The 26,718-nt window shown below is 29.4% G+C and overlaps 4 protein-coding genes and 1 non-coding gene across 8 annotated transcripts; 1 reads left to right on the top strand and 4 right to left on the bottom strand.

The window, feature by feature from the left end:
- The first annotated feature begins 3,461 nt into the window (after window positions 1–3,461).
- Window positions 3,462–7,396, top strand: LOC127150631 (uncharacterized). 4 transcript variants are annotated; one of them, XR_007823203.1, is made up of 8 exons: window positions 3,462–3,735; window positions 3,855–3,947; window positions 5,671–5,730; window positions 5,847–5,905; window positions 6,380–6,463; window positions 6,525–6,729; window positions 6,832–6,901; window positions 7,136–7,396. XR_007823203.1 is itself a non-coding variant. In XM_051089060.1 (3 exons), the coding sequence occupies exons 1-3, from the start codon at window positions 6,538–6,540 to the stop codon at window positions 7,180–7,182; spliced, it is 309 nt and encodes a 102-aa protein (XP_050945017.1). In that variant the 5' UTR covers window positions 6,525–6,537; the 3' UTR covers window positions 7,183–7,396. The 4 variants fall into 4 exon arrangements, 1 of the variants encoding a protein (XP_050945017.1); XR_007823202.1 differs by having other exon boundaries at window positions 3,464–3,735; window positions 6,412–6,463; window positions 6,583–6,729; XR_007823201.1 differs by having other exon boundaries at window positions 3,468–3,735; window positions 6,583–6,729.
- Window positions 7,397–13,031: 5,635 nt separating this feature from the next.
- Window positions 13,032–14,447, bottom strand: LOC103500015 (gibberellin 3-beta-dioxygenase 1-like). The gene is made up of 2 exons (XM_008463197.2): window positions 13,942–14,447; window positions 13,032–13,662 (listed from the first exon to the last, which is right to left on the bottom strand). The coding sequence occupies exons 1-2, from the start codon at window positions 14,445–14,447 to the stop codon at window positions 13,032–13,034; spliced, it is 1,137 nt and encodes a 378-aa protein (XP_008461419.2).
- A 5,894-nt stretch (window positions 14,448–20,341) lies between these two features.
- On the bottom strand, window positions 20,342–21,795 carry LOC103500014 (gibberellin 3-beta-dioxygenase 1-like). Its single transcript, XM_008463196.2, has 2 exons — window positions 21,371–21,795; window positions 20,342–20,969 (listed from the first exon to the last, which is right to left on the bottom strand). The coding sequence occupies exons 1-2, from the start codon at window positions 21,784–21,786 to the stop codon at window positions 20,342–20,344; spliced, it is 1,044 nt and encodes a 347-aa protein (XP_008461418.2). The 5' UTR covers window positions 21,787–21,795.
- A 1,278-nt stretch (window positions 21,796–23,073) lies between these two features.
- TRNAD-GUC (transfer RNA aspartic acid (anticodon GUC)) lies at window positions 23,074–23,145 on the bottom strand. The gene has a single exon. It is a non-coding gene; the product is annotated as a tRNA-Asp (tRNA).
- A 1,058-nt stretch (window positions 23,146–24,203) lies between these two features.
- On the bottom strand, window positions 24,204–26,259 carry LOC103499757 (gibberellin 3-beta-dioxygenase 2-like). Its single transcript, XM_008462833.2, has 2 exons — window positions 25,739–26,259; window positions 24,204–24,968 (listed from the first exon to the last, which is right to left on the bottom strand). Exons 1-2 carry the CDS (start codon window positions 26,230–26,232, stop codon window positions 24,335–24,337), a joined length of 1,128 nt encoding a protein of 375 aa, XP_008461055.2. The 5' UTR covers window positions 26,233–26,259; the 3' UTR covers window positions 24,204–24,334.
- Between the last annotated feature and the right edge of the window lie 459 nt (window positions 26,260–26,718).

Here is a 26,718-nt window from a genome sequence, read left to right on the forward strand (position 1 = left end):
TTTTGGAATTCCAAAAATTATGTGAAGAGACAAGATATTAAAAAAAAAAGAAAAAGAAAAAACCATTAAGAAACCCTAAAAGAGAGGTCATTATTGAATTTGGATAGATAGATAGATATACATGATGGATATAAGAGAGAGGGCTTTATATATTGATCAAATCAACATGTTCAATAATATATAATCATTCATCTTCTACTTAATTAAAATTAAATACTAATAGTTATCCTTAAATTTAATGTCCTTTTTTCTTCTTTTTTTTTTTTTTTGCTGAGGATCAAATAATAGTGTGTTAGAGCATTTAGTTTATCTTTCTTTCATTCAAAGTTTCAATTAAATAATAATAAAGAGCAGTATGGTGAAGAATTGCCTTTTGAGTATGGCCGATAATTGCCTTTTGAGTATTGTGCTGAGTCCAAGAAATTAAATTATTTCTTGGGGTATGTATTCAATTATTGTTACGTAAGAAACACATCGTGTGGACAATAAAAAAAGAAAAAACTCCATTCAAAAAGTTCATCTAGAACATTGTAACTATAGAGCAACATAGACTATTGTATAAGTTTAGTTCTATTATGAATCTATTAGATAGATTGTGATATTTTGTTACAAACATATCTTATTTTAAATTTTATTTTCTTTATGTATCTAAAAATAGGATTTTACCAAAAAAAAGAAAAAGTAGTTATTTTTATTAAATAATTTATATTAGATAATTAATTGGGGTTTTTTCAAAAATATAACGAACCGGTAAAACATTGGAACAATTTTAAAAATGGAAAATTTTCAAAGGTCTACAATGAAAATATGAAAAATGCCTCCGTCAACACACGATTAATCGGCCACACGTGCGCATGTAATTCTTTTTCTAGAGTATCATAATACTTGATCGTGTAGGTATAGTATCAATATGATCGTGTAGACCTTTTTAACGATGGAAAAAATGTACCAAATCTAAACGATTGTGTTGACCATGTTAAATGATCATGTTAACTATGGTAAACAATCATTCAGATAATATTTACACGATCCTTTTTAAACGATGGAAAAATGCTTCAAATCTAAATAATCGTATTGACCATGCTAGACCATGTTGACTATGGTAAGTAATTGTTTAGATCATATTCACACGATCGTGTACTTCTTTTAATCATTTAGATCATATCAAAGTGATATTCTTGAATATAAGGAAGATGAAGTAGTTTTAAAAAATCTTGCCGAAAAGTGGTGAAAATGAAATAAAAGAATAAATCAATTAGAAATATAAGAAAAAAAATTGGAAATCGAGTTGAATAAATCTGAAAGATAAGAATATAAATCGCAAAAAAAAAAAAAAGAGGTAGCGAATCGTCTGCAATATCAAGAACAAATTAGGAATTTATGAAAATATTTTACCGACTTTATAAACTTTTTGTTTTTTTACATGAACCGTAAATATTTTTGGATTTTTTACTTCTATACAATTTAACCTAATTAATTAATAAAACAAAAGAGTTGGGATTAATTTAGATATTAACTTTAAAATTAATATTAATGTTTATCTAAGAATAAAAATATCTTATAAATAAATTCCTCCCCTCACTTCTCCATTCATTTCCAAGAAATGATTCACATCTTGGATAAATATATTCCTTGTGACTAACTTTTATAATAATCTAAGCCATTGCTATCTTAAGAGAATAAAAAAAATATCTCATCCTCATATAGTAAAATAATGATTAAACAAAAAATTATTGTCATATAAATCATATTCATTATTCACTAATCAGTTAGTTATAATAATTTCATCTCAACTTAACGCTAAAACTAATATCAAACAAATCCTTGAACAAAAGTATATTTCAATTTCTAAATTTGCAAACAATCAAACTAAACCATATGTTTTCAAATTTTTTTCCATAACTAACATCGTTATAAAATCGAAATTACTGAAAATTAGAAAAATGTTGAAAGATGGTATATAATATTATATATCAAGTTCAAAAAGACTGAATTCAAATACATGGATTTTGAATCACGTTACATTATAAACTATCATGTCTGATAGTATGGGGTTTCAAACTAATTAGACAATGAAAAAAATAGTTCATCTATCATATAAAGTGTGAGTCTTTTTTGTTTTTCTAACGTAAGACTCTCAACATCTTAACACACCGAACATCTTCTGAGAAACTTTAACAAAGTAGTCTTTGGAGTAAAAGACTACTTTGGTTCCTTATATGTATATGTATATATATTTGTCTTTTTCCTTGCATCCTTACAAGTTTCTTGCCACACACACAAAATCCTAAATATCCATTGCTTAAATCTTTTATTAAAAGCATTTGATATAAGGTTGAAATTGATACGACCATACATACAACCACTTGATCTAAATTATTGGTTCTAAATTATTTTATTCATACACTAAGGAGATGATACTTTTATTGCACGTATGTGAGAAAACATACAAAATAACATTACTTTCAACATCATTGCTGTCACGTAATTGGTGATTTGGCTCGAAAGAAACTAACAGGATCTTCAAAGACTCAGAAGGAAGTGCTGCCCAGATTTGGGATGATTTACAAGATCAAAGTTTTTTTCTAATTATTGCGCTAGCTCTATTGCTTTAAATATTAATACTTGTGTATAACTTTTACTTTGAGCTTATCTCTATTCTTGAACTCTCTTTATTTCTGGGCTATCCATCTAGTGGAGATGTTCGGGTGCACTCAACTGACTCATCGCATCCTTTTTCAAAGAAAAAAACATACAAAATAATATGAAAGCATCATAATAACGATTAGATTTAATAAAAGCACCATAATTATTAGAAAAAAAGTTTGAACTTAAAAAAGACAACTAAAGTGGTTGCAACAATTTATTGATTTAAATAAAGTAAAAATTTGGAAGGGAAAAGTTGCAATCAACTAAATACATGATTGAAGTGATTAAATAATTTTTCTTAAGATTCAAAATCACTTCCAAATATACCTAACAAACATGTTGATAGTTTAAAATCAATTGAATATTTAATTTTATATCGTAATTTTTATATAAATAAACTTTATATTGATTTATTAAAAACATTTTCAAAGTTGAATTTAAAAACTATATAAAAATGAATTTAAAAAGTGCCATGAACTCAATATAATTCTCCTAATTGTGTTTTTATACCACACAAATAAAGTTACAACTAGAATTAGAGGGTTTACACACTAGAAGAAATCTGGTCTTTAATGTCGGGTGGAAAAAATGAAAAATAAGCTTTAATGTCGGTTTTCAAAAAGCGGATGTTTAATGTCGGTTTTAAACCGACATTAAAGCTTCATCTTTAATGTCGGTTTAAAACCGACATTAAACATCATGTTTTTTAGAACCGACATTAAAGGTTTTTTTTATTTTATTTTTTATTTTTTTAATTTTGTAAAAAGTTGAATTTTTCTCTCTCCTACTTTACTCTTTTCTCCTTTCTTCTCTACCAAACCCTAAACTTTACTCTTTTCTCCTTTCTTCTCTACCAAACCCTAAACTTTACTCTTTTCTCCTTTCTTCTCTACCAAACCCTACGAAAGAAGGTTTTCTCTCAACATTTCTTCCCTTTCTTCCTTTCTCAATCTCATCACTTTTTAATCTCCCCTTGGCTTCCAGTCAAAACCTTCATATTCCCCACCTTCACCATCGCCGCCGTGAAATCCGCCTTCCAGAGGCTCCGACTACTCCGATAATGATATGAAAATTAGGGATGATAAGGTACCCAAATATTTTGTTTAGTTTCTTCCTTCCATGGCGCTAGTTAAATCTACTTTGACTTTCTTTTTCATATAAGTTTGGACAATACAGTTCTTCTAACCTATAATTGGATGGAACAGGAAATTGAGGCCACCGTTGTTGATGGAAACGGTACTGAAACAGGCCATATAATTGTAACAACCATTGGTGGAAAGAACGGCCAACCAAAGCAGGTGATTGTCAAAAAACTTATTCTCAAGACTACTGTTATTTAACGTCCTTTCTGACTCCTCTTTTAAAACTTGTTTTAGATCGAGGTAGTTCTCTTCAAGTTTGATATCATTCTCTCTTGTCAGTTTTAAAATCTTTATTTTCTTCTCTGTTTATATGTATATATGTTAGGAATACAAATAAGTCATGAGTACACAATGTTCAAATAAAAACTCAAATACTTAAAGTGGAAAAACCACATTAAAAAAATGAAAATAGTTATGGGGAATTTAGTTACCGTGTTTGTGAGTCTTCCATTTCCACCAAAAATATATAGCAACGATTATGAACACCACAAAGGTCGTTGGTAACGCAATTGCTATGATAATTCCTTTCTTGTCTTTTACATATATATAATAATCATCTTTCGAAATTAAACATAAAGTCTGAATGTAAAATTTTGCCACAAATAAAAAACTGATTGTAGAAAACTTTAGGAAAAGAGATTACATACTTGTATTATGATCTAATTCTGCAAATTAAATGGCATGATCTGAATGTAAAGAGAAGCTCCACCCTTCTCAAACTTTTGTATATCAATTAACTCATCCCTTCTCCATACCATACAATATTAATTATACACCCAATTCCATTTTCATATGCATAACCCCATTACCCGAACAATTGCTCAAAGCTCATGTTTGTCGCAATTACAAAAGTTGAAGAGACCTCATGTTAGGTTGTTCATAACACCATATACGGAATTCAAGGCATTTCAACCATAATCACAGAAAAATTAGCAAAAGTAGACCATCCTACAAATTGAGGCAGTTTAACCATTTCAACTTTTAAAAACTCATCTTCTTCATCATTGCCATTAATGCATTTGAATGACGTCTCCTTCTCGCACACCCACCACTCCAATTCCCTTGATTCCATTCCTCTTCATTCTTTGGCTTAAGTCCTTTTAAACAGCTACCATACCAGATTGAAACGCTTTTTTATGACAAATCCCAAATGCCTCACAAGTACCATAGTAATCACACTCTGTTTTTATAGCCGACCAATAAACATTCCATTGTGTTTCTTTTTCGTATCCCAATTGGTTTGCTCCAAATTCCCTTTCGATGTTAAGAATAAAATAAGAAAAATCTTGAATGTTGTAGTTGTAAGGAACGGAGAGAGCGTAAGTTTGGTTACTGTCAATTACAAAATTAAATCCTGAGAGATAGTACGAGTTAATTACCATTATTTTTATTATGATTATTCAAAATCGCACCTTCAAGAATATTCACAGCTTCTAGTGTTAATGAAAAGTTCTCTGTGGATGGAGCTCCATGTTAAGCTTGATCTTTTGATCTTTTGTTCTTGTGGCAAAATATTCTCTTTTGTTTCCTTGATTAATTGAATCTTTAGCCACCAAAAACAAAAACAAAAATATAATAGACTTACCCAAATAAAGTTCATAACTTTTGTATCAATTTTGAAGTTTAATTTCATGGAAGGCAATTTTTACCTAACCATTTATTTGATAAAAAAAGATAAGTAACAATTTCTATAAACTATCTGATTTTAATAGAAATTAATCTTGGCACAAAATTTTGTTTGAGATTGTTGCTTTATATATATTCCTATGCTGAAAATTGCTAATTTATTATCTTTTTTTTTTTCTTAGAACCTATTTTTGTGTATATGCATATGTAATTAATTTATAAATGCTATCAAAAAGTTATTACCATAATATAGACTATCAGTTACATGGCCGAGCGAGCTGTAGGACACGGTTCTTTTGGAGTTGTATTTCAGGTATGTTGTTCAGAGCTTTAAAGCTTTTTGATTAGTAGTGAGCATGCTAAGAGTAGAGTACATTTCATCTTTTTTATTTTTAAGAAACAAGATATATTATCAATGTAATTTTGCAGGCAAAATGCTTGGAAACTGGTGAAACAGTTGCAATTAAAAAGGTTCTTCAGGACAAGAGGTACAAGAATAGGGAGTTGCAGACCATGCGTCTTCTAGACCACCCAAACGTTGTGTCCCTGAAGCACTGTTTCTTCTCAACGACAGAGAAGGATGAGCTTTGAACTTCCTCCTTTTCTATGTACCCTTTTGCTCAAATATTCTGGGAATCTCTTATTCTTTACTTTTTCTTCACTTTTCCCCAGTGTTCATATTCTATCCTTTTAACCACCTGCATTGTTCTTACTATAGAGACTTAGTTTTATAATGAATATATAACAGTTTACAATTGTATAAATTTATCTTATCCTAGAAGCAACACTTTTGGGATAAGCCTGGTAGTGATAAATTATAACTTTGGACCATTAATATTTACATTTAGAAGTATATTAATGCAATAAAAAATGAAAAAGACGCATACAAACTAATTGGTTTATTTGAAACTCTGTGGTCTGAAATTTTATTGGTGAGAAATATTGCATTTCAATAATGGCAGTAGAAGAATCTTTCCATAATGATGGTGTGTAGGGGCATGGGAACAGCAGCAAACTCAGTAGTTTCCCACCGTTAAAAAAAACAGGTAATATTTGATATCTCTGCAGTAGACAAAACATATATGGCTTTCTGATCTTTGCCTTCAGTTTTGTTTGCTTTATGGCTCTATCTCTAACACTGACTGCAATGGGGCATATACCAAAGCAATGCGTGGAGAGTGGCCAAAGTGTACCTTTTGCTGCTGGTGCCGGAGATACCAACATTTGTGGTGGTATTGTTCAGTTGTATTGGGAAAGGATTCTGGGACGAAGCTTAGATTTAAATGGCCAAGTTCGTCAAATTGCCCTCAAGGTAAAAAGTTCTGGATTATGATTCTACTAGAAAGCTGTCTGTGACAACCATCTTAACCTGGACGACTTTTTTGTGGATACTTTAATGTGAATGTATTTCCAGGCCATAGTAAGCTTGTGGGTTGGTGCTGTGATTAGTAGCTGGTGCAATTTCATAACTGTCTTGTATGTTGGTAAGTGTTTATAGATTTTGCTTCTCAAAACATTTACATCTTTAATTTCTTTGATGATATATATCATTTACCTATAACCACTAAAGAGATTTAGAGTGTTTTTGGTTGATTTAGATATTTGATATCATTTAGATATTTGTACAATAGTGTTCTTTGAGCGTTCCGATATTATATGTAGATAACAATTGTTTTTGTCGTGCTTGATTGAATGTAGATAACTGTATATTTTTCCAGGTCATTTTCTACTAGAGGAGGATGATAAGTTTCTAGATAAGGTTTGAGCTACAGTTCAGGAAGAGGAATGTCAAGCCCTTGCTGCATTTGGTGCCTGTTTCCAATATTAATAATTGTTTGAAGAAGCATTTTCGAGACCTTTAAAATGTCGTGATTTTTGAATTTATATAATTATGTTTGGTTGCAGTTAATTTTACAAGCGTGTTTTCATTGTTGGTGGAATCAGACTTGAATAATATGAGATTTATGTGCTTTAAGATATGAATGAGATTTATTGTTGCTTTAAGATATGAATGAGATTTATGTGCAAGTGCTAATAGCATTTTCATTGTTGGTGGAATCAGACTTGAATAATATGGTTTCCTACGGAATGTGACTTGTAGTTTCAAGTTTGTAGTTAATTTCACTTGTTGGATTCAATGTTGGTTTATAAAAAATGGACAATAATACAACAATTAAATAAATATAAATTTCTAAAAATGGACAAAAAACAAGCCTTTGATGTCGGTTTTAAACTGACATTATTGGCCTCTTTAATGTCGGTTTTAAAACGACATCATAGCCCAATCGACATTAAAGGGCTTCAATAACACTATCAAAGATGTCGGTTTAAAACCGACATTAAAGCCAAACCGACATTAAAGGGCTTCAATAACACTATCAAAGATGTCGGTTGAAAACCGACATTAAAGGCCTTTAATGTCGTTTTTAAACCGACATTAAAGAGGCCTTTAATGTCGTTTTTAAACCGACATTAAAGTCCAACCGACATTAAAGGCCTTTAATAACGCTCGCAAAGATGTCGGTTGTCAAGTGACATTAAAGCCCTTTAATGTCGGTTTTAAACCGACATTAAAGGTCAAATTTCTTGTAGTGACATAGTTAATTAAGATATAATAATTAGCTATCTTAACAAAGCATAATATTCTTTTAATACTCTTAATTTGTTGAGTAATAGCACAAATTACAAAACACAACATAGATCATAAATATCACATATTCAAATGATTAGTAAGTATATATATATAGAAGTGTTTAGACAGCAAAAACAGCAATAATAATGAAATGAAAACTTAAATAATTTGACCATATAGGAGAAGATCGTGATGATGACAGGATGGAGTTTTGGAAAGAACAGAAGGAAGTTGACAAGGCAAGAAACAAAGAGAAACTTGGAATGCTAAGCTAAGTATACAATATATGAGATTGAAATAGTTTTGGGGTAGAGAAAGACAATATTAATAGTAATGTGTCCTTTGTCCTTTTTACAAGATAAAAAACCAAAACCATTTTTGTATTATTTTGAAGTGTTTCAATTTATTATAGTGGATTTCATCTTTCTACGTAGAAGAAATGAACTTTTAGCAAAATTTTAAAAACTTTTTTTTCTTTCAAAATTTGATTTTTTTTTCAGACATGAGTAGAAATAGATAATAAAGTAAAAAAATAAAAATATTTTTATATTTAATAAAATAATCTAACATCAACATGGTTGATATATTTATAAATATTTTAATCTATTTTACTGTATTTGAAAATGGTCTAAAAATAAATATTATAATGACATTTATTGTTTGTTTTATTTTATCTTATCGAATCTAAGTGAATGAATCTTTTCATAGATCTTAGTTAAACGTTTTATTTTTCTCGAGTAAATCAAAATAGACAACGGTCTAAACTTTTTCAAACTTCAAATTTTAATGATAAACAAATAAAGTATTTTCTTTTTCTCCACTTAATTTCTGATTTTTATGTGTTACGTTGGTTTATATATGAATTCATCTAAAATAATTCAAACCAACTAAAATGTATTATTCATTTTAAAGGAAAAAAATATTGCTAATGATACAAACCATTATATACATGTATTAATTTTTATTTCATTCTTTTTTAAAATAATTTACCAAAAACCGAAAATATTTTTTAGAACTTCGAAAAAAATGCATAATCACCCAATTATAATTCAATATATAAAAATAATTAAACAAAATTTTAGATACTAGCCCTATAAAAAAAAACAAATCAAATATTAGCATTTTACTTAACTTTTGAAGAAAATTAAAATAAATGACTCAAGTCCCTTATACTAATCCAAACAAAATATTTTATGGATGGTTTGGAATCATTATTTAGTATAATATGACTTATTTTGGTGAAGAAACTTACCATAATCTGAATTATTAAGTTGAGTCTAATAAGTGTTTCAACTCAGCTTAAGAACGTCTCTAAATAGCATGTTTGGTAGTAGGTTTTAAAATGATTAAAATCACTATCTGAAATACGTATTTAACTACTTAAAATCAATTGAAAAAATTAAAGCATTTTCTTGAGTGGTTTTGAAGATCGGCATGATCATGAGGCACCAACAAAAAGCATAAAATTTTATAACAAAAAATAGACAATATCATATTATTGATGGGAATAAATAAGAATTTTATTGTCTTTATCAATAAGATTGTAACAAATAATGTAATCAAATGAACAATAGAGAATATATATGAGAGTTATTTACAAGCAACAGAGAGAAAAGACATCTGACATGGAATGAGCAACCAGCCTAGCAAATCTATTTCTATAATTTAAAAAGAAAGAAAAAAAAGAACAGCCTAGCAAATCACATTTCAAAATTCAAACAGAAAAGGAAAAAAAGAAAAAGAAAAATCCATGCACAAACACTAATGCAAAAATGAAAGAATAATCTTTATTGCATGCACATGCAATGGAGGCCATGGAATCCATCACACAATAGCAAGTTGGTATTTAAGTTTTGTAGGTAACCTACAAAAGAGACAATAGAAAAAACAAAAAGAAGTGAAAAGGATAAATAAAATAAATAAAATAAAATAAAATGTTTTTGAGTTTTTGTTTTGGCTTTGGCTTTAGCTTTAACTTTGGCTATGGTAGATATATAGAGATCTTCTTTCCCCCACATGCACTTATCCTCTTCTAAAATAATATTGCCAAAAGTACGTATGGAAAAAACCAACCTCTCAAAATTAAAGCACGAAGATGTTAAGAGTCCGTTTGATAATATTTCTATTTTTTGTTTTCTATTTCTTGTTTCATGTTTCTCGTTTCTTCTCTTAGTTTTAAGAACAAGAAAACATGATTATGTTGGATAAATATTTCGGTTTCTGGTTTTTTTGGAAAAAAAAAAAGAAACATAAACAAAAATTTGTTCAACAATCATTTCTTGTTTCATGTGTTATTTTTTCTAACATTTTCGTTTATATGTTTTTTTAATTTAAATATAATTTAATTATATATATAGAAAACATACCCAATTCGTTAAAAAATGAAAATTTAGGAACATTTTCGAAAGTAGAAAAAAATGAAACTTGAAATTTTGAATTTTAAATATTATTAAATTAAATATCATTAATTAAAACTTTTGAATTTAAAACTTCTCGTCTACTCACCTTCTTGCTTAAAAACGAACATAATTATTTATAAAAATTGTGTATGTGAAATTATTGATTAGAATCGAATATTCTACAAAAAAGAAATGAAAAACTTTTTGAACAAAGTTTAAAACTAAAGTAAAAATTAAAAGTTTGACTATTACACAATTAGTCAACTATATAATCTTTGTATGAACAATAAAATACCTCAAACCCAATCAAAAAAGTTTTTCAACTACCTTTCAAATCAATTTATTGTCAAATAAATATGTAAATCAAATCAACAACATTCTATGTAATCAAAAATAGGGATGCTAGTAAAAATAGCAAAACATTTTATGATAATAGAATTCATATCACTACATAGCTTTAAACATTAAACATTTCGGCTTTTGTTAAATAGGGCTATTCTCTAGCCCTACTTTCGCTTCTTGTACTATTTGAATATTTTTATTAATGAAGCGGGAGTGATGAGGGTGCTAAGGGGGTATCCACCTAGTGGAGATGCCCGGGTGCACCCAACTGACCCAAAGTATCATTTTTCAAAAAAATAGAATTCATATATCACTACATTTTCTAAATTGTAAAATTAACAAATTTAAAAATAGATAGTTCTTTGATAGCTCTCTAATTTATCTAATTACTTGTCATATTTGTCATATTTGCAATATGCAAAAAAAAATGTGCTATAAGCTGTTTTTTTCTACATTTCTTTTTATCATCTGATGCAATATTTCCTAATAAATATTATAGGTATCAAATGTGGCTTAAGTTTTTCATGCGCATAAAGTGTTCTTTTAAGTTTATGATTTGGTTAGTTTTTGTTGTTTATTTGTATTCGATGAAACAAATTTGTAGGAATCAAAAGTTTAAAGACTAATCTGAACAAAACGACGACACAAATAAACCTTAGGAAGGTCATGTATATATAATTAGAGATAGAGTCAAAGAGAGGTTGAAAAAGACATAACAAAGAACATTAAGGTGCTTGACAATGCCTAGGTTTGACACTAAAAACCCGAGACCATAAAACAGAAAAACGTCAACATAACGATCGTATACCAAATATTTCTATAGTTTATGTCACACGTAGAAGTACAACATGAATATAATGTTATCTCTGACTAAACAATGTATATATTAGATCCAAAACTTAGATCTCTATGCAAAGAATTGCTTTTATATTTCAAACCCTTTTGTCTAGATATTGTATAGATTTGAAACAAACATGCTGTGGAAGGCAACAAATTCCCACTATTGATATCATGACCAACCAACACAACAAGTAAATGGCCACCAACCAAAGTGAGAAAAAAAAAAAAAAAAAAGAACTCTACTATTTGTGTTTGACTAAAAATATACCATACAGTTAGTTTTTTATGTTTCAAAAAGCAAAAATAGTCAATCATAACAATAATTTTGAAAATATATTCACAATAAATGTTGGAAAAGAAATATTTTTAATTATGATTTATATTGAAAAAGTTAAGAGACTAATTTAGATTGTTTGAAGTAGAAATATTATTTGTTTTTTCTTAGTGATAATATTATGAATTTATGTCAAGATTTCACATAAACATATTATGAATCTTGCTTAAAGAAATTAAAAGACATTGTGAATATGAAATTTCTATATCCATCTAAATAAATATATTTGACGAAGTTAAGCAGCATTTGTTGTTGCATTGCATGCTAAATATATATGTCTTATGATCACTACGATATAAAATCTAAAATTATATAAAGCTTTACTAGGATACTTTTTTAAACAACATATTAGAGACAGGTTTCGGTCCTGTGGGTTATGGACCACGTTCCTAGGATACTTTGAACTAACAATCACAAATATAGGTTAACCATTATCAAGTTATGTCTATATTTACAAAATCGTCATTAACGTACTATTTAATTTAATTTGATATGATTGAAATGAACCGCAATGGGTAACTAGGGTTGGGAAAATTAATGCACATTTCTATTATCATATGATATATGTGAAGGACAACAAAAAAAAAAGACATGTTTCCATTATAACTTATGAAGAATGCTGTTATATACTCTTCTGTTTTTTCTATCCTTCGCCTTTGTTTTTTCCTTTTATGTATTTTGGAAGTGTTGCCTCTTTTGATTATGTTTTTGAAAAATATCTTTTCCAAATCATAGATCAAAAATTATATACACACACTATATATATGCTTACTTATAAGGATAGAAATGTATATATATATATAAATCATCAATTTACTAGGTCTCCTTTTACATAGGCAGAATAGCTAGTTATCATCCCTTTCTAATTTCTTCAATCTCTGTATCATCTTTAATTTCAAACACACTGGATATATTAGAAATTATTACTGACTACACCCACCAACCATGCAAAAACCTCCCTGTGATTCAAAATTATTAATTCAAAGAACCCTAAACTTCAAATTGGCTGTGATTACATTAATATTTATGTAGTTAGCCAAAATGGGGAAGATGTGTGTTTTCTTTTATTAGCCTCTTTTCATCTGGTTGTGATCGTTGACATCTGACAATCCGGTAGGAGGAGTGGAAAGACGGATAGATGGAAGTGTGTCGTTAAAAAGCTCAGCTTTTTTACGAAGGTACTCAGCCCAAGTTACCGTAGGGTAAAGTAATGGTTGAGTCGGGGTCACAAGTTTCTTAATCGGTGAAATTTCGGCGTTTTCTGGCGGTCCAAAAAAGTACGCCACCGAGAGCCGTTTTCGATCCCGATTCACTACGGCCTGATGGAATGGACTCGAGTACAACCCGTTTGTAAGAATCTGTAGCAAGTCTGCTACTTGAACCACCAGTGCACCGGTAACTGGCTCGACAGTCACCCACCGTTTTCCTTCTCTCAAAACTTGTAACCCACTTGTGTTGTTTTGATACAAAAGGGTTAAGAAGCAAGAATCGGTGTGAACTCCAATCCCCATCGCCCTGTCTGGGTCCGGGCAGACCGGGTAAGAGTTTAAATTCATCACTCCACTACTGGTCTCGAAATCTCCGTTCGGTCCGGCCCAATGCACGTCCTCCTTAGTTATGCCTAATGCCCCCAACGCAAGCCACACCAGCCTTCCACATAAAGCCTTCAACTCTCGGTCGAATTCTTCAATTATATCACTACAACAAATTATACATTCTCACTTTTTTTTTAATATATAGTTTTAACCATAAACTTAAATAAGTGGTAATATTTAATCGTCCAATAGATTCTCACTCCACTTATCGTTAAATAAATTATCTTATGCATTTGATGAATGGTAGATTTCAAAATTTTGTTTGGTTTTTGAAAATAATGATAAAAATAGTTTGATAAAACAAAAGATTCAAAGGGAGAGTGTTTGTGAACCCGACGAAATGATTGTCAAACGAAGAAGAGTAATAGACTAATAGTTATACCAATATTTGGTGCAGTCATGAGGCCAGAGTATTTGGAAGTGTTCGAGAGGGGAACCACTGACGGTGAAGCCTTCAGACCACATACTTTTAGGGAAGAAGGGGGAGATACGAAAGCGACCATAGCCATTGACGCCATCGGGGGCGCGAGCGGCCTTAAGCTTTTGGGGAGTGGGAAGGTCAAAGAGATCATGAAGCAAGGTTTCCATAGAGTTGAGAACAGAAATGGGGACGCCGTGGTTAATGACCTGGAATACTCCCCAAGTTCGTAAGGCATTGCCGATGAGCTTAGGGGCATTAGGGAGAGATAGATCAATTAAAGGGACAGAGTCGGTGTCGGGAAGATCAGAAATATTATTGGAGTGATCATCTCTAAAGGAAGGGAAAGAGTTGGGTTGAACCCAATCATGGGTGTCGGGGATTTCTTCAAAAGAGTCAAGGTTTTTGTTGGTGATAGCGTGGATAGGGTCGGTTCTGTAGGCCTCGGTTATTTTGGGGATGGTGGCCATGTTTGAAATATGAAGATAAGTACAGCACTTTTCTTAGGACTTGGGATGATGATTGTAAAATAGGGAAGATTAAAAGAGTGAGAGACTTACAATGTTTAACTTTATTTATAGAGGTTCCTAACTTTTCTTGCTGTCATATACTTGAACTTGTCATTTAAATTAATTCTTATATAAGCGAACATTCAAGAGCTAAATGGTTTCGTATGAGATTGTTGTAACTTTTAAAATAAAGGATAGTTGCAAATATAACAATTATATCAAAATAATGAAGTATATAGCAACATTTTAAAAAAAAACTGCAAATATAGCAAAATCTGTCAAAATCTATCAATGACGATAGAACTATATCACCGATAGACCATGTAGCAAATGTTGATCTATTGCTGATAAACCATAAAAGTCTATCACCGATAGACTTTGCTATATTTGCAATTTTTAAAAAATATTGCTACATACTTAATAATTATTTTAAAATTTGCTATCTAGTATAATTACCCTAATAATAATAGTTACTAGTTTTATTTTTTGGAAAAACAATTATAAAAAAGAAAAGGGAATTTGAAAAAATAGAAAAAAAAATTATAATAACACATGCTCATGTTACTGTATTTTATAAGTTACAAAAGTAACAAATTTAAAAACGAATAGTTCTCTAATAGTCTTCTTATAATCGTCTGATATATATAATTATTTGTCTTATTTGTCATATTTGTAATATGTAGAAAAAGAGATGCTATAGACTGTTTTTTTCTATAAAAAATTTGTCGCAATTTTCTATAAAATAAAATAAAGTAGTGTTTGATAAATTTTAATTTGTAATTAAGAAATTACATGTTAGATAAAATAATACTAAATTGGCAAGCTTTAATTGTATGAACCATATAATTAGACTTAATATTTTAATTAATTTTGGTTGATTAATTATGGTGTACATATATTTTTTAAAAAAATATATTATTTGAAATTTTTAATCTAAATTATTTGATAAACTTTTTTAACGAATAATTTTTATAAAAACTAGAAAATATATGTGAATATGTTAATATCAAAAAAGAATATTATATTTAATTTATATTTATTTAAATGGTGAAGAAGGTATGAAATGTTTAGAATAATTAATGAATGAAGGAGCAATAACAAAAGAAATTTTGGTCTAAATGTCTATACTCTTTTATCACACATTTCCAACCGTCACAAGAAAAAATGTGATTTGACAATTTGGTATCTTGCAGAAAGATGAGTGCAACCTATTAACCCGTTATGTATTTTATAAAAAAGAATATGGGTGCAACTCATAGTGTTCGTACAAATATTTTTAAATTAGTAATCAATTATTGAAAGGTGAAAAATCATGAGATAATAAGGAAGAGAGAAATAGAGAGCGAGAGAATTATAGAAAAATAGGAAGAGAGGGAAAATGAGAGGGGAGGAAGGGAGAAATAAAATTTTGAATTTGGTTGTGAATTTGAAAATACAATAGTGTATCTTATGTTCCTAATTTATCAAAACAAAATTAAAACAAAAAAAACGACAATTTATTATTATTAAAAAATTTATTTTGGAAATAGTTTTAAAAAATAAGTACATTAAACACCATTTAATTGTTTTCCTTATATTCATTGTTTTTATAAACATAAAAACAAAGATGAATCACGAACCAAATAGGGGACTAAAATACTTAATACAATCCATGTTAGAATCGTCATCGTACATGCATGCTTTCCACTAACTTATCCACAAAAATACTAATCGGGCGAATTCCTTGGTAGCAACGACTATCCTTGTATATCTCACCAATTTGTTTAATTTCTTTTTCGAAAATATTTTAATTCAATTTTCATGTAATAATATACAAGGTAAGATGATGGATACATGATGACCTTAAGAATTGTTCGTCGTCGAATCATACGACACAAACTGCAGTTAATATTGTTTTGCTCGTTTCCTTATTTCTCTCATCAGTGTCCATTTTAGCAAAGCATGCAGAACCACATATGAACATAAGATCAGTTACATGCAAATAGAAACGAATAGTAATTAACATTGTTAATATCTAAATGAATATTCTCAAAAGGTGATGAAGGTTTTACGTTCGACAGTTACATGCAAGACTTGAAAGAGAACACGACAAGGTCCTACGTGCGACATGCATTAAAATTAAACAATAAATATATGAAATATTAGAGATAGAGGGATTAAAGAGTATACTGCCATGCATGGAATCCCTCTTGCCTTGTGACGATTATTGTTCAAAAATTATAGATTTCTATATCTCCATGCAATTATGGTATTTTACTATATATATATATATATATATATATATATATATTGACATATCTCCATAGTATAATTTCTTTATTGCGTTGGTTCAAAGTTGACATAAGGAATGGAGGAGTGATATTTCTTTTGTATTCTATAATAATCGTGACCTATTGACTTGAAAGTATGACGAAATTACTAAGAATATATCAACTTAGTTGAGATATCTTAATATTCATACATATTATTAATATAAATAATAACCATTTCAACATTTTTAAAAAACACAAAATATTTATTTATTAATTTAAATAATTTACTTGAGTCTTTTCTTTTCTATAATTGTTTCTAAAATATTCAATAACAACAATGTTTTATCGGTATTTCCATGAATATTTGTGTTGATATCAACATTTTAAACTTTGAATATAAATAAAGTAAAAATGATACATTATGACTTATATTTTTTTAAAAAAAATACGATGGATCAGTAGCTGCACTAGCACATTTCCATAAGGTGGACACCCCCTTTATGACTTATGTAAATTTGGTTTATTCTTTTACACGTAAATTTTGTTGTTTATTTGATTAATTACAAACATTAGGTACAAAATAAAATCTCAATTCATAGTATATAAATGAAAACAACTAATTTTATTATATCCGGCTAACAAATAAATCGTAAAAATTTTATATTTAAAATAGACAATATTTTAACAATATAGTATAAATCGTATAATTTTATATTTAAAATAGACAATATTTTATACAAGATAGTATCCTACCAACAAATAAATCATTAAGATTTTATATTTAAAATCGATAACATTATCTTATATTATTGTATATAAGATAGTATATATAAACGTGAGGTGTTCTGTTAGACATAAATGAACTATAGAATATGAGAGTTACAAGCAAAAAGAATCAAAAAAGACACATCATAGGGAAATGAATTAGCCAGCCTAAGCAAATTAAATATCCCCATATCAAAATTCAAGCAAAAGAAACCCCTTTTGTTCTATTTATTTGCATGCACATGCAATGGAAGCCATGAAGTAATAATACATCACACAAAAGCAAGTTGTTATTTAAGTTTTATGGGTGTACCATAAAAGAGAATAAAGACATACAATTAAACAAAATAGAGAAAAAAAAGTATTTGGAACTCTTTTCTTTTGGCTTTGATTATGCTTATGGTGGATGTAGAAATCTTTGGCCACATGCAATTGTCTTCTTCTCAAATATGGTCAAAGGCATAGATAGAACTAAACCTTGATTCATTGTCACCCTTGCTTTCTTTTACAAACTAGTAAAAGACACAAACACGTATATTATGTAACTTTATATTATACTAAATATTACATGTATATGTTTAGGTTATATTAAATTTAAAGGTATGAAGTTTAAAATGTAATAGAATTATATGTACATTGAAAAAGTTAATAATTAGATTAAAATATAAGAATTTAAATGTAAGACTTGCATATATCAAAAAGAATTTCTTTATAAACAATATTTTTTGTTCAATTTGAAAATAACTTATTGTTACCTATAGGCTTGATTCAAACTTTTCTTTTTCATTGAAATTTTTCTAGATAGTGCAACATAAAGTTGTTCATGAGAAAACACATTTTTTATATATTCCAACATTAGGAATCGTTTGTCATTATGATTTGTTAATTGTCATTACAAAGCATAAATAAATGGAGAATTGTTTTCTCTTGAACTTGAATGGATATTCATTGTCATTTGATGGACTTAATGGTATTCGTGAAAAAAAAAAACCTGTTTTTCTAAGTGATCATTCATTGTTATTTCAGCATGTATAATATTTTTGCTAAATGATCGACATATCAATCTTATCTCATTACACAATCCACTTGATCATGAATCAAAATTTCTCAATAACAACGTTGGTAGAAAAAAAAATCAATGAAGTCTTTTATATAATAGAAAAAAAAGGTTACAAAAATTTTTGAACTTTCAAGTCTTTAATTAAATTTGTATTGTTAATTATAATTAATAAGATATTTAATTTTTAATTAATTTCTAAAATGTAACTGAAATACTCTTTGCATTCCAACTCTTCACATCCTATATACTTTAATTTCTCTAAACTTAAGTATAATTAATTCAAAAAGTAGTGGAAGAGAGTGTGTCTTTTATAATTATATATATTACGATAAAAAATTAAAATTGAATCTACCATAAAGCCAAAGAGTGATTTAAAACATAGAACTAAACTCAATGGAAAATTTCTCCACATTGAGACTTTTATATATACTATAGATTATTCAAATAGACGTTGAGAGTTATTTTATATAATTAAATATACATCTCAAATGATAAAAAGTATCTCGATCTTTCATTATTAGAGATTAGAGGTTTCTATAATTCATATTTACTGCTACCACATATGCTTCACAATTGAGGTAAAAATTTGTAAGGTCATATTTCATAACTCATTGGATCGTATTTATTTAAAAGTTAAACCTATAAGCACTATTTCCAATATTTGTATCCAATATTTTTAGCTTGTTTTTTGTTCTTGTTTGTATTTTTTATTTCTAAACTTCACTAACAATCTTTCTAATACTTTTGAAGAATGTAAACTAGAGTAAAAAATAGACTTAATTTTTCAATTTTATATATTATTTATACTCTTTGTCTCTTTTATTCTTGGGGCATTATTTAATTTAATGCATTATTGAATCTTCACTAAATTAGAGAGACAAAATTACATTATATTTTTTACCTCTACAATTATGAATTAATAAAGAACTTAACAATCCACGATATGGACTCATATTCACAAAATCTAATTGTATTTCAGTAAACATAATGCACAAACAAAAGATAATATTTTCAATTAAACCATAACTATATGTTGTATATTGATTATATCAAATATATAACATTTATATGAATTAGAATTCAAAGGTTTGCATCATTTTTCAGTTGAAAATCTATGATATGTTTGTTGAAAATTTATTACTATAACACCCAAATATCTATTAAATAATTGATATTATATCAAGTACGACACTTTAATAGATTTAACCCACTTAGCATGATGTAATTAGTATGCTAAAACGATTGAATAATTATAATCAATAGTAATTTTATGAATAATAATTAAATATATATAAAAAAGTTTATAAATTGGAAATATAATAAAATCTATCCACTAAAAAGAGTTTTCACTCAATCATTTAATAATATTTAAATTTACTTTGTAACAATTAGATCAGCTAGCTAATTTATGGATAAAGTATGTAATCCATTATTCTTACAAATTGAAATTTAGATCCTCCATTATTGTATTTTATTTTTTAAAAGAAAAAGAGATTTAACGATTGAGTTAAACATTTTGGAAAACCATTTTAGGTAGTAAGGATTAAGAAGATTAAACATTGAAAAAGAAAATACATAGTTTCATTAATTCATGATGTGTCCTTTTACATAGATCGATATAACATAGACATCTCTTCCTCCGATTGAAAAGAAAGAAAGAAAGAAAGAAAAAAGAAAACCCTAATTAATAACTCCATATTGGCTTTAATTTACCTTAATTCTAGAGATGTGTTTTTATTTTATGGATGGAATCGAAGGAAGTACTGACGAAGGTTACATTAGCCTACTTTCACTTGGTTTTGATCGTTGACATTTGACAGACCCGGGGGAGGAGCGGAAAGACGGATAGATGGAAGTGTTTCCTCAAAAAGCTCATATTTTTTACTGAGGTAGTCAGCCCACGTTACCGTAGGGTACATTAATGGTCGAGTTGGGGTCACAAGTTTCTTAAGCGGTGAAACTTCGGTGTTTTTCGGCGTACCAAAAAAGAAAGCCGTCGACATACGATCATGGGTCTGGTTCACGACGGCCTGATGGACCGATGGAGAGTACAACCCGTTTGTAAGAATATGAAGCATGTCTCCGACTTGAACCACCAGTGCATCTTTTACCGGCTCCACCGTCACCCACCCTTTCCCTTCTATCAAAACCTGTAACCCTTTTGTCGTTTGGTACAGAACGGTTAAGACGCTGGAGTCGGAGTGAGGCGGGAGCCCGATTGACTCGTCCGGTTCTGGGCAGACTGGGTAAGAGTTCATTCGGAGGGCTTGATTACTGGTCTTGAATTCCCCATCCGATCCAGCCCAATTTATGTCCTCTGGAGTTATGCCTAATTCCCCCAATGTAAGCCACATCACCTTTCCGCATAGATTCTTCATCTCTTTGAGGTATTCTTCCGCTAAATCACTACAAGTTATACAATATATCAATTTTTTAATTTGTGCCAACTTCAAATTTAACTGTATTTTTTGTTAAAATGCTTTTTCTTCTTTCTGCTCTTTGGAATCAAAATGGATGAAATTGAAAGTTTATAATTCAAATGAATACAATGTGAAAAATGTAGAATCAATACTTCTTTCCCTTTATTTTATTATTGTATGCGGCGCTGCAGCTCTATTCATTATATATAATTGCTTTCGTTATAGCTCAATTTGGTAACATTGTTTTCTGTTTTTAGATCTCGAAAATCAAATCTATTTTCTTTTGAATTTCTTACAATATAATTAACATGCACTACTCTAAATATAATTAATAGTTAACCACATTATCATAATATTTAGCCATGATAGTATTAATAGTAATAATACCAGTATTTTTTGCAGTCTTCAGGCCAGAGTTTTTGAAGATGGTCGACAGGGTTACCGATGAGGGTGAAGCCCTCACCCCACGGACGTTTAGGGTATACTTGGGAGAGAGGAACGAGTCCGAAGCCAGCGATGGATTCGCGGGAACGAACGATCTTAAGCTTCTGTGAAGTGGGAAGATCGAAGAGATCCTGGATGAAGGATTGTATGGAGTTGAGTAGGGAAACGGGAATGCCGTGGTTAACGAGTTGGAATACCCCCCAAGTTTGAAAGGCATTGTTCATGAGCTTGGGGGCATCAGGGTGAGAAAGGTCAATTACAGGGACGGTGTCGGAGGCGTCGGGAAGTTGTTGTTGGAAAGAGTCGAGGTTTTTGTTGGTGGGAATGTTGAGAGAGTGAATTTTGGAGACGTCGCTCATGTTGTGGATGGTGGTCATATTGTAAAATATGTTGTGGTTGAGAATATGATGGAGAGTGGCAATTAAAACATAGGATGGTGAGTTTAAATAGAGAGGAATATGAGAGATAGGTGTAAGGAGATTACCATAATGTGTCTTCTTCTTGCTATTTATAGAGATTAATGGCCTTATAGATGATGACAACTTACACACATGCACTCAAAAAGTTAATATAATATATAATTAATACTCTTGTTATCCATCCTAACACTTTATCTTATCTTTTTAAAACTCATTCTTTCATAATAGAAGAAAAGAAAAGGAAGAAAGTAACTTTATGTGGTAAAATACTTGCGTGCATTTTGAATTGCACCTAGTCTTGTGTCGTTAAAAAAAGATACATTTTTGTTTCTTGGGTGATTTGAAGAGGATGCATATTGTATTGGATCGATTTAATGTGTTAAAAGGAAGTGTTGGTTATTTCACCAAACAATGTTTTAGTGAAAAAATATTTATGAATTATTTCTCGTATCGATTTAAGAAATTTTTTTAGTACATCTTGGAACGTACAATTAAGTTGGATTGGGTTGTATAAAGATAAGTACTCTTGTTGAGTATTGGGTGCCGAAGGAAAAGAGAGTTAATGAAAAGAGACAAAAAGAGAAATGAGAAGTTGATTATCTAGATTTAGGCATTAGACACATGAAAAGAAGTACATTCGTCTTAATCTTTTAAAAGTTACATTTTAAAAATTACATTTTAATCTTTTAAAAGTTACATTTTGAAAATTAAACTAGTAAACACCAATTTAACCTCTAAGTTTCTTAATTCGTTTTTGTCAATATCAATATTTTAGAAAACTAAGTTAAAACTTGGAAACAAAAAAAAAACCAAAAACAAAAAATAAAATAGTACTAGTCAAACCGAACTACAAGCCACGTTTGTCAAATTGCAACAAAAATTGTTGCAATTGAAATGAAATTCCATTGATGAATGAGTCATATAATAGATCTGAATTGTAAATACAATTAAATTGTTTTTTATCGTGTTTACCTAGAATTATGAATTTGTCACATTTTACCATTATCATTGTTGTTCGACCCTAACAATAACAAACAATAATCACAATGAAAACCACAATAGTAACAATAACAAATAGTAGGGTCCAACGTAATATTCCTGTCAAAATTTGATTACAAATTTTAAGTTAAACTTCTCATTTCGTTACGATTTACATAAAGGGATAAACTAAAAAAAGAAAAAAAATTGAACTAAAGTCCACATTTTGAAAAAATAAAACATCAAAATCGCCGTTGCCGGGGATCGAACCCGGGTCACCCGCGTGACAGGCGGGAATACTTACCACTATACTACAACGACTTGTTGATATTAAATAATATTTTGTCATCTTCATTTTTATCTTTAAATAAGATATAAAGCTTAAGCAATATCTAATATTAAAATATATTTTATAATACAAAATTACATCATATATATATATATATGTGTGTGTGTGTGTGTGTGTGTATATGTATTTTTTTTCTTAAAACACTCTTGTGCTCCGTATATTTTGAAATTAATTTAAATTTAATCTGTGTAGTTTCAAATATTCAATTTTAGTCTTTGTACTTTCAGTGAATCTTAAATTTAGCCATTCGAAATTAATTTTTATTTTATATTTTAAAATAATCATAATAATTTTCATGCAAAGAAATTCATTGTGTGAATATATTTTTAAAATTTATAGTTAAAATGCTAAAAGAAAATAAAAAGTAATGATAAACTAGTCAATAAACTAGTAGTAAGGACTAAATGTAAAGTATATTAAAGTTTAAGATTAAAATTAGACATTTGAAAATATAAAGATTAAAATTGAACAAACGATCAAAATATATATAACTTTTTTTTTTACACAATTGCATTGCACTTTTTAATTAGGTAGAAGGTATATAATTTGTTTGTTGAAATTTTCTCTGTCTTATGTAATGAAATTTATAATAAATTTAGTTCGTAGCAAGAGAGATAAACCTGTAATGAAAGAATAGTCTTTTTATAATAGATCATAGTAATAATATAATTTAATTGAAACTTTTCTAATATGCTAAATTTGATACAAAGTAGATGTATATGCTTAAAGAGTAGAAAACTATTTTTGTCGAAACTTTGATGTGCACATAAATCAAAAGTTGACTCCACGATAACAAAAGTTGATTATTGATTATTGATTTTTTACCATATTATTCCAATCAAATCAAAAACTAAAAAAGCATAGAAATATGAATTCATAAATGTACATATTCATATATAACTTGTAACAAGAACTCATGTTTGATATAAACCTTAGTATTAGTAATATTATGTGAATTACACCCCAAATAAATTAAACACATCATAGACCATAATGATTAGTCGATGTACATTTACTTTTAGTTTCCACACACAAACCCATGCAAACATTAAAACAATAATAATAATAATAGTAAAACCCTAAACTCCATTTTGGCTTTAATTAATTACATTATTATTACTTAAATAGTTAGCCAAAATGGGGAAGAGTTGGTATGTTTCATTACCCTACTTTCACCTCGCTGTGATCGTTAATGTCTAACACACCACTAGGAGGAGCGCAAAGACGGATAGATGAAAGTGTATTATTAAAAAGCTTAGCTTTTTTACGAAGATATTCAGTCCAAGTTATCGTGGGATAAAGCAATGGTCGAGTTGGGGTCACAAGTTTGTTAATCGGCGAAATTTCAACACCTTCCGATGGTCCAAAAAAGTAGGCTATCGATATACGTTTCTGGGTTTGGTTCACGACGGCTTGATGGACTGAACTCAGGTACAACCCGTTTGTAAGAATATGTAGCAAGTCTCCGACTTGAACCACCAGTGCACCGTTTACCGGCTCCACCATCACCCACCGGTTCCCTTCTCTCAAAACTTGTAACCCTCTTGAGTTGTTTTGATACAAAATGGTTAAGAGGCTGCTGTCGGTGTGAGCCCCGAGCCCCATCGCCCGGTCTGGGTCCGGGCAGATAGGGTAAGAGTTCAATTGGATGACTGCATTAGTACTGGTCTTGAAATCCCCATTGGAGCCTGCCCAATTCACATCTTCTTGAGTTATGCCTAACTCTCCCAATGCAAGCCATATCAGCCTTCCACATAGACTCCCCATCTCTCGGCTGTATTCTTCCGTTAAATCACTTCAAAGCAAATTATAAAGTTTCAAATTTATAAAAAAAGTATTTTAACCTTCAACTTAAATTAGAGCTGCAATTTTAATCATCTAAATAACTTCTAACCAAATTATTGTTTAAGAAGTTTTTTTCTCTTTTTTGTTATATGTATTAAAGAGAGAATTTTTTTCTAAATTAAAATTTTATTACGGTTTTTTTTTTAATTTATGAATGTTGGGAATTGTTTGAATAATGATTTATATGTATTGTTCAAATTTTTGAACGAAATTTTATTTGTAATCAAACTAATAATTTTTTATACAATTTTACATTCTTTTGTTTTTTTTTTTTTTTTTTCTTTTTGGGTTAAAATAGTAGGCATATTAGCTTAAGTTTACATTGGAAATGGATGTAATGGAAAATTTATAATTCAAATTGGTACCATCTCGAAAATTTAGAGTACATATGTATTCGAATTATTTTGACCTAATTGGATAACCAATTTGTTTCTTATTTTTAGACTTCTAAATTAAAGACTATTTTCTTTGAATTTTTTACAATAATGAGCATCTTGTTGAATTCTTACCAAAATTCTAAAATAAAAAGAAAAGTTTAATTTATCAAAACTATTTTATAGGCTAAGAAATGTGCCTGGATACTTTTAAAAGAAAAAATTGTAAAATGTAGATTAAAAAAATCATACATTTGAATGTGCCATAATTTTCAAAAACCAAATAAATATAGTTACCACATTTATCATAACCATTACGAAGATATAGTAATGAAAAGTAAAATACCAGTATTTGGAATACTCATCTGGCCAGAGTTTTTGAAAGTGTTCAAGAGGTGAACCGACGATAGTGAAGCCCTCAGACCACATACGTTTAGGGAAGAAGGTGGAGATACGAGGGAGGCCATAGCCCGCTACGCCATCGGGAGTACGAGCAGCCTTAAGTTTGTGGGGAGAAGGAAGATCAAAGAGAGCATTGGTGAAGGATTCCATGGAGTTGAGAAGAGAAATGGGGACACCATGGTTAATGACTTGAAATACCCCCCAAGTCTTTAAGGCATTGCCAATGAGATGAGGGGCATTAGGGAGATCAGAAAGGTCAATTAAAGGGACAGAATCGGATAGAGAAACATTCGGGTCTGTCAATGACGAAGGGAAAGAATCAGGTTGAATCCAATCATAGGTGTCGGGAAGTTGTTCGAAAGAGTCGAGGTTTTTGTTGGTGGGAATGTCGAGAGGATGAGTTTTGTAAACATCGGTTAATTTGGGGATGGTGTTCATATATTAATATCTAGATGTTATGTGTTATATTTTGTGTTGTTGAGAAATCATGAGGAATTTAAATAAACAACACCATTGTTTTCTAGCCCTATTAATAGAGGTTAAATTATATGGTGCCTATTAGAGATGTTGGCAACTAATTAACTTACATTACACATTTAGGAATATTCGGTTCATCATTCTAGACTTTATCTATCTTTTTTTACAACTCATTAATTTCATAAAATTGAAGAAAAGAACGAGAAAGAAAATAATTTTAAGTAAAAAAAAATATAAAGAATTGGGTGCTTATCTTGGATAAAATGTTTTTGTAATAATAAAATCGTGTTCAACTTAGTCATGGATATATATGATGAAAGGACACTAAAAAGTGTCAATCTAGTTAAGGTATATTGGATCTACATTAAATTTTATAAAAATAAGTTTGATCAAGAGATTACTTCACCAAATATTAGTCGTGTTTGATGGTACGTTAGAAGAGGAGAG

This window comes from Cucumis melo, chromosome 1 (genome assembly GCF_025177605.1).
Source record: "Cucumis melo cultivar AY chromosome 1, USDA_Cmelo_AY_1.0, whole genome shotgun sequence".
Lineage (NCBI taxonomy): Eukaryota > Viridiplantae > Streptophyta > Magnoliopsida > Cucurbitales > Cucurbitaceae > Cucumis > Cucumis melo.

Bases quoted from the DNA above. Each gene is read 5' to 3' on its own strand.
- LOC103500015 (XM_008463197.2), bottom strand. From the start codon at position 14,447: ATGGCCACCATCCCCAAAATAACCGAGGCCTACAGAACCGACCCTATC. The intron at 13,663-13,941 runs GTATAACTATTA...AATTTGTTGTAG, and splicing joins CATGACTGCACCAAATATTG to TGATATAATTGAAGAATTCG.
- LOC127150631 (XM_051089060.1), top strand. From the start codon at position 6,538: ATGGCTCTATCTCTAACACTGACTGCAATGGGGCATATACCAAAGCAA. The intron at 6,730-6,831 runs GTAAAAAGTTCT...ATGTATTTCCAG, and splicing joins TTCGTCAAATTGCCCTCAAG to GCCATAGTAAGCTTGTGGGT. The intron at 6,902-7,135 runs GTAAGTGTTTAT...ATATTTTTCCAG, and splicing joins CATAACTGTCTTGTATGTTG to GTCATTTTCTACTAGAGGAG.
- LOC103499757 (XM_008462833.2), bottom strand. From the start codon at position 26,232: ATGAACACCATCCCCAAATTAACCGATGTTTACAAAACTCATCCTCTC. The intron at 24,969-25,738 runs GTATTTTACTTT...TTTGCTTTGAAG, and splicing joins GATGAGTATTCCAAATACTG to TGATTTAACGGAAGAATACA.
- LOC103500014 (XM_008463196.2), bottom strand. From the start codon at position 21,786: ATGAGCGACGTCTCCAAAATTCACTCTCTCAACATTCCCACCAACAAA. The intron at 20,970-21,370 runs GTATTATTACTA...TATAACTTGTAG, and splicing joins GAAGACTGCAAAAAATACTG to TGATTTAGCGGAAGAATACC.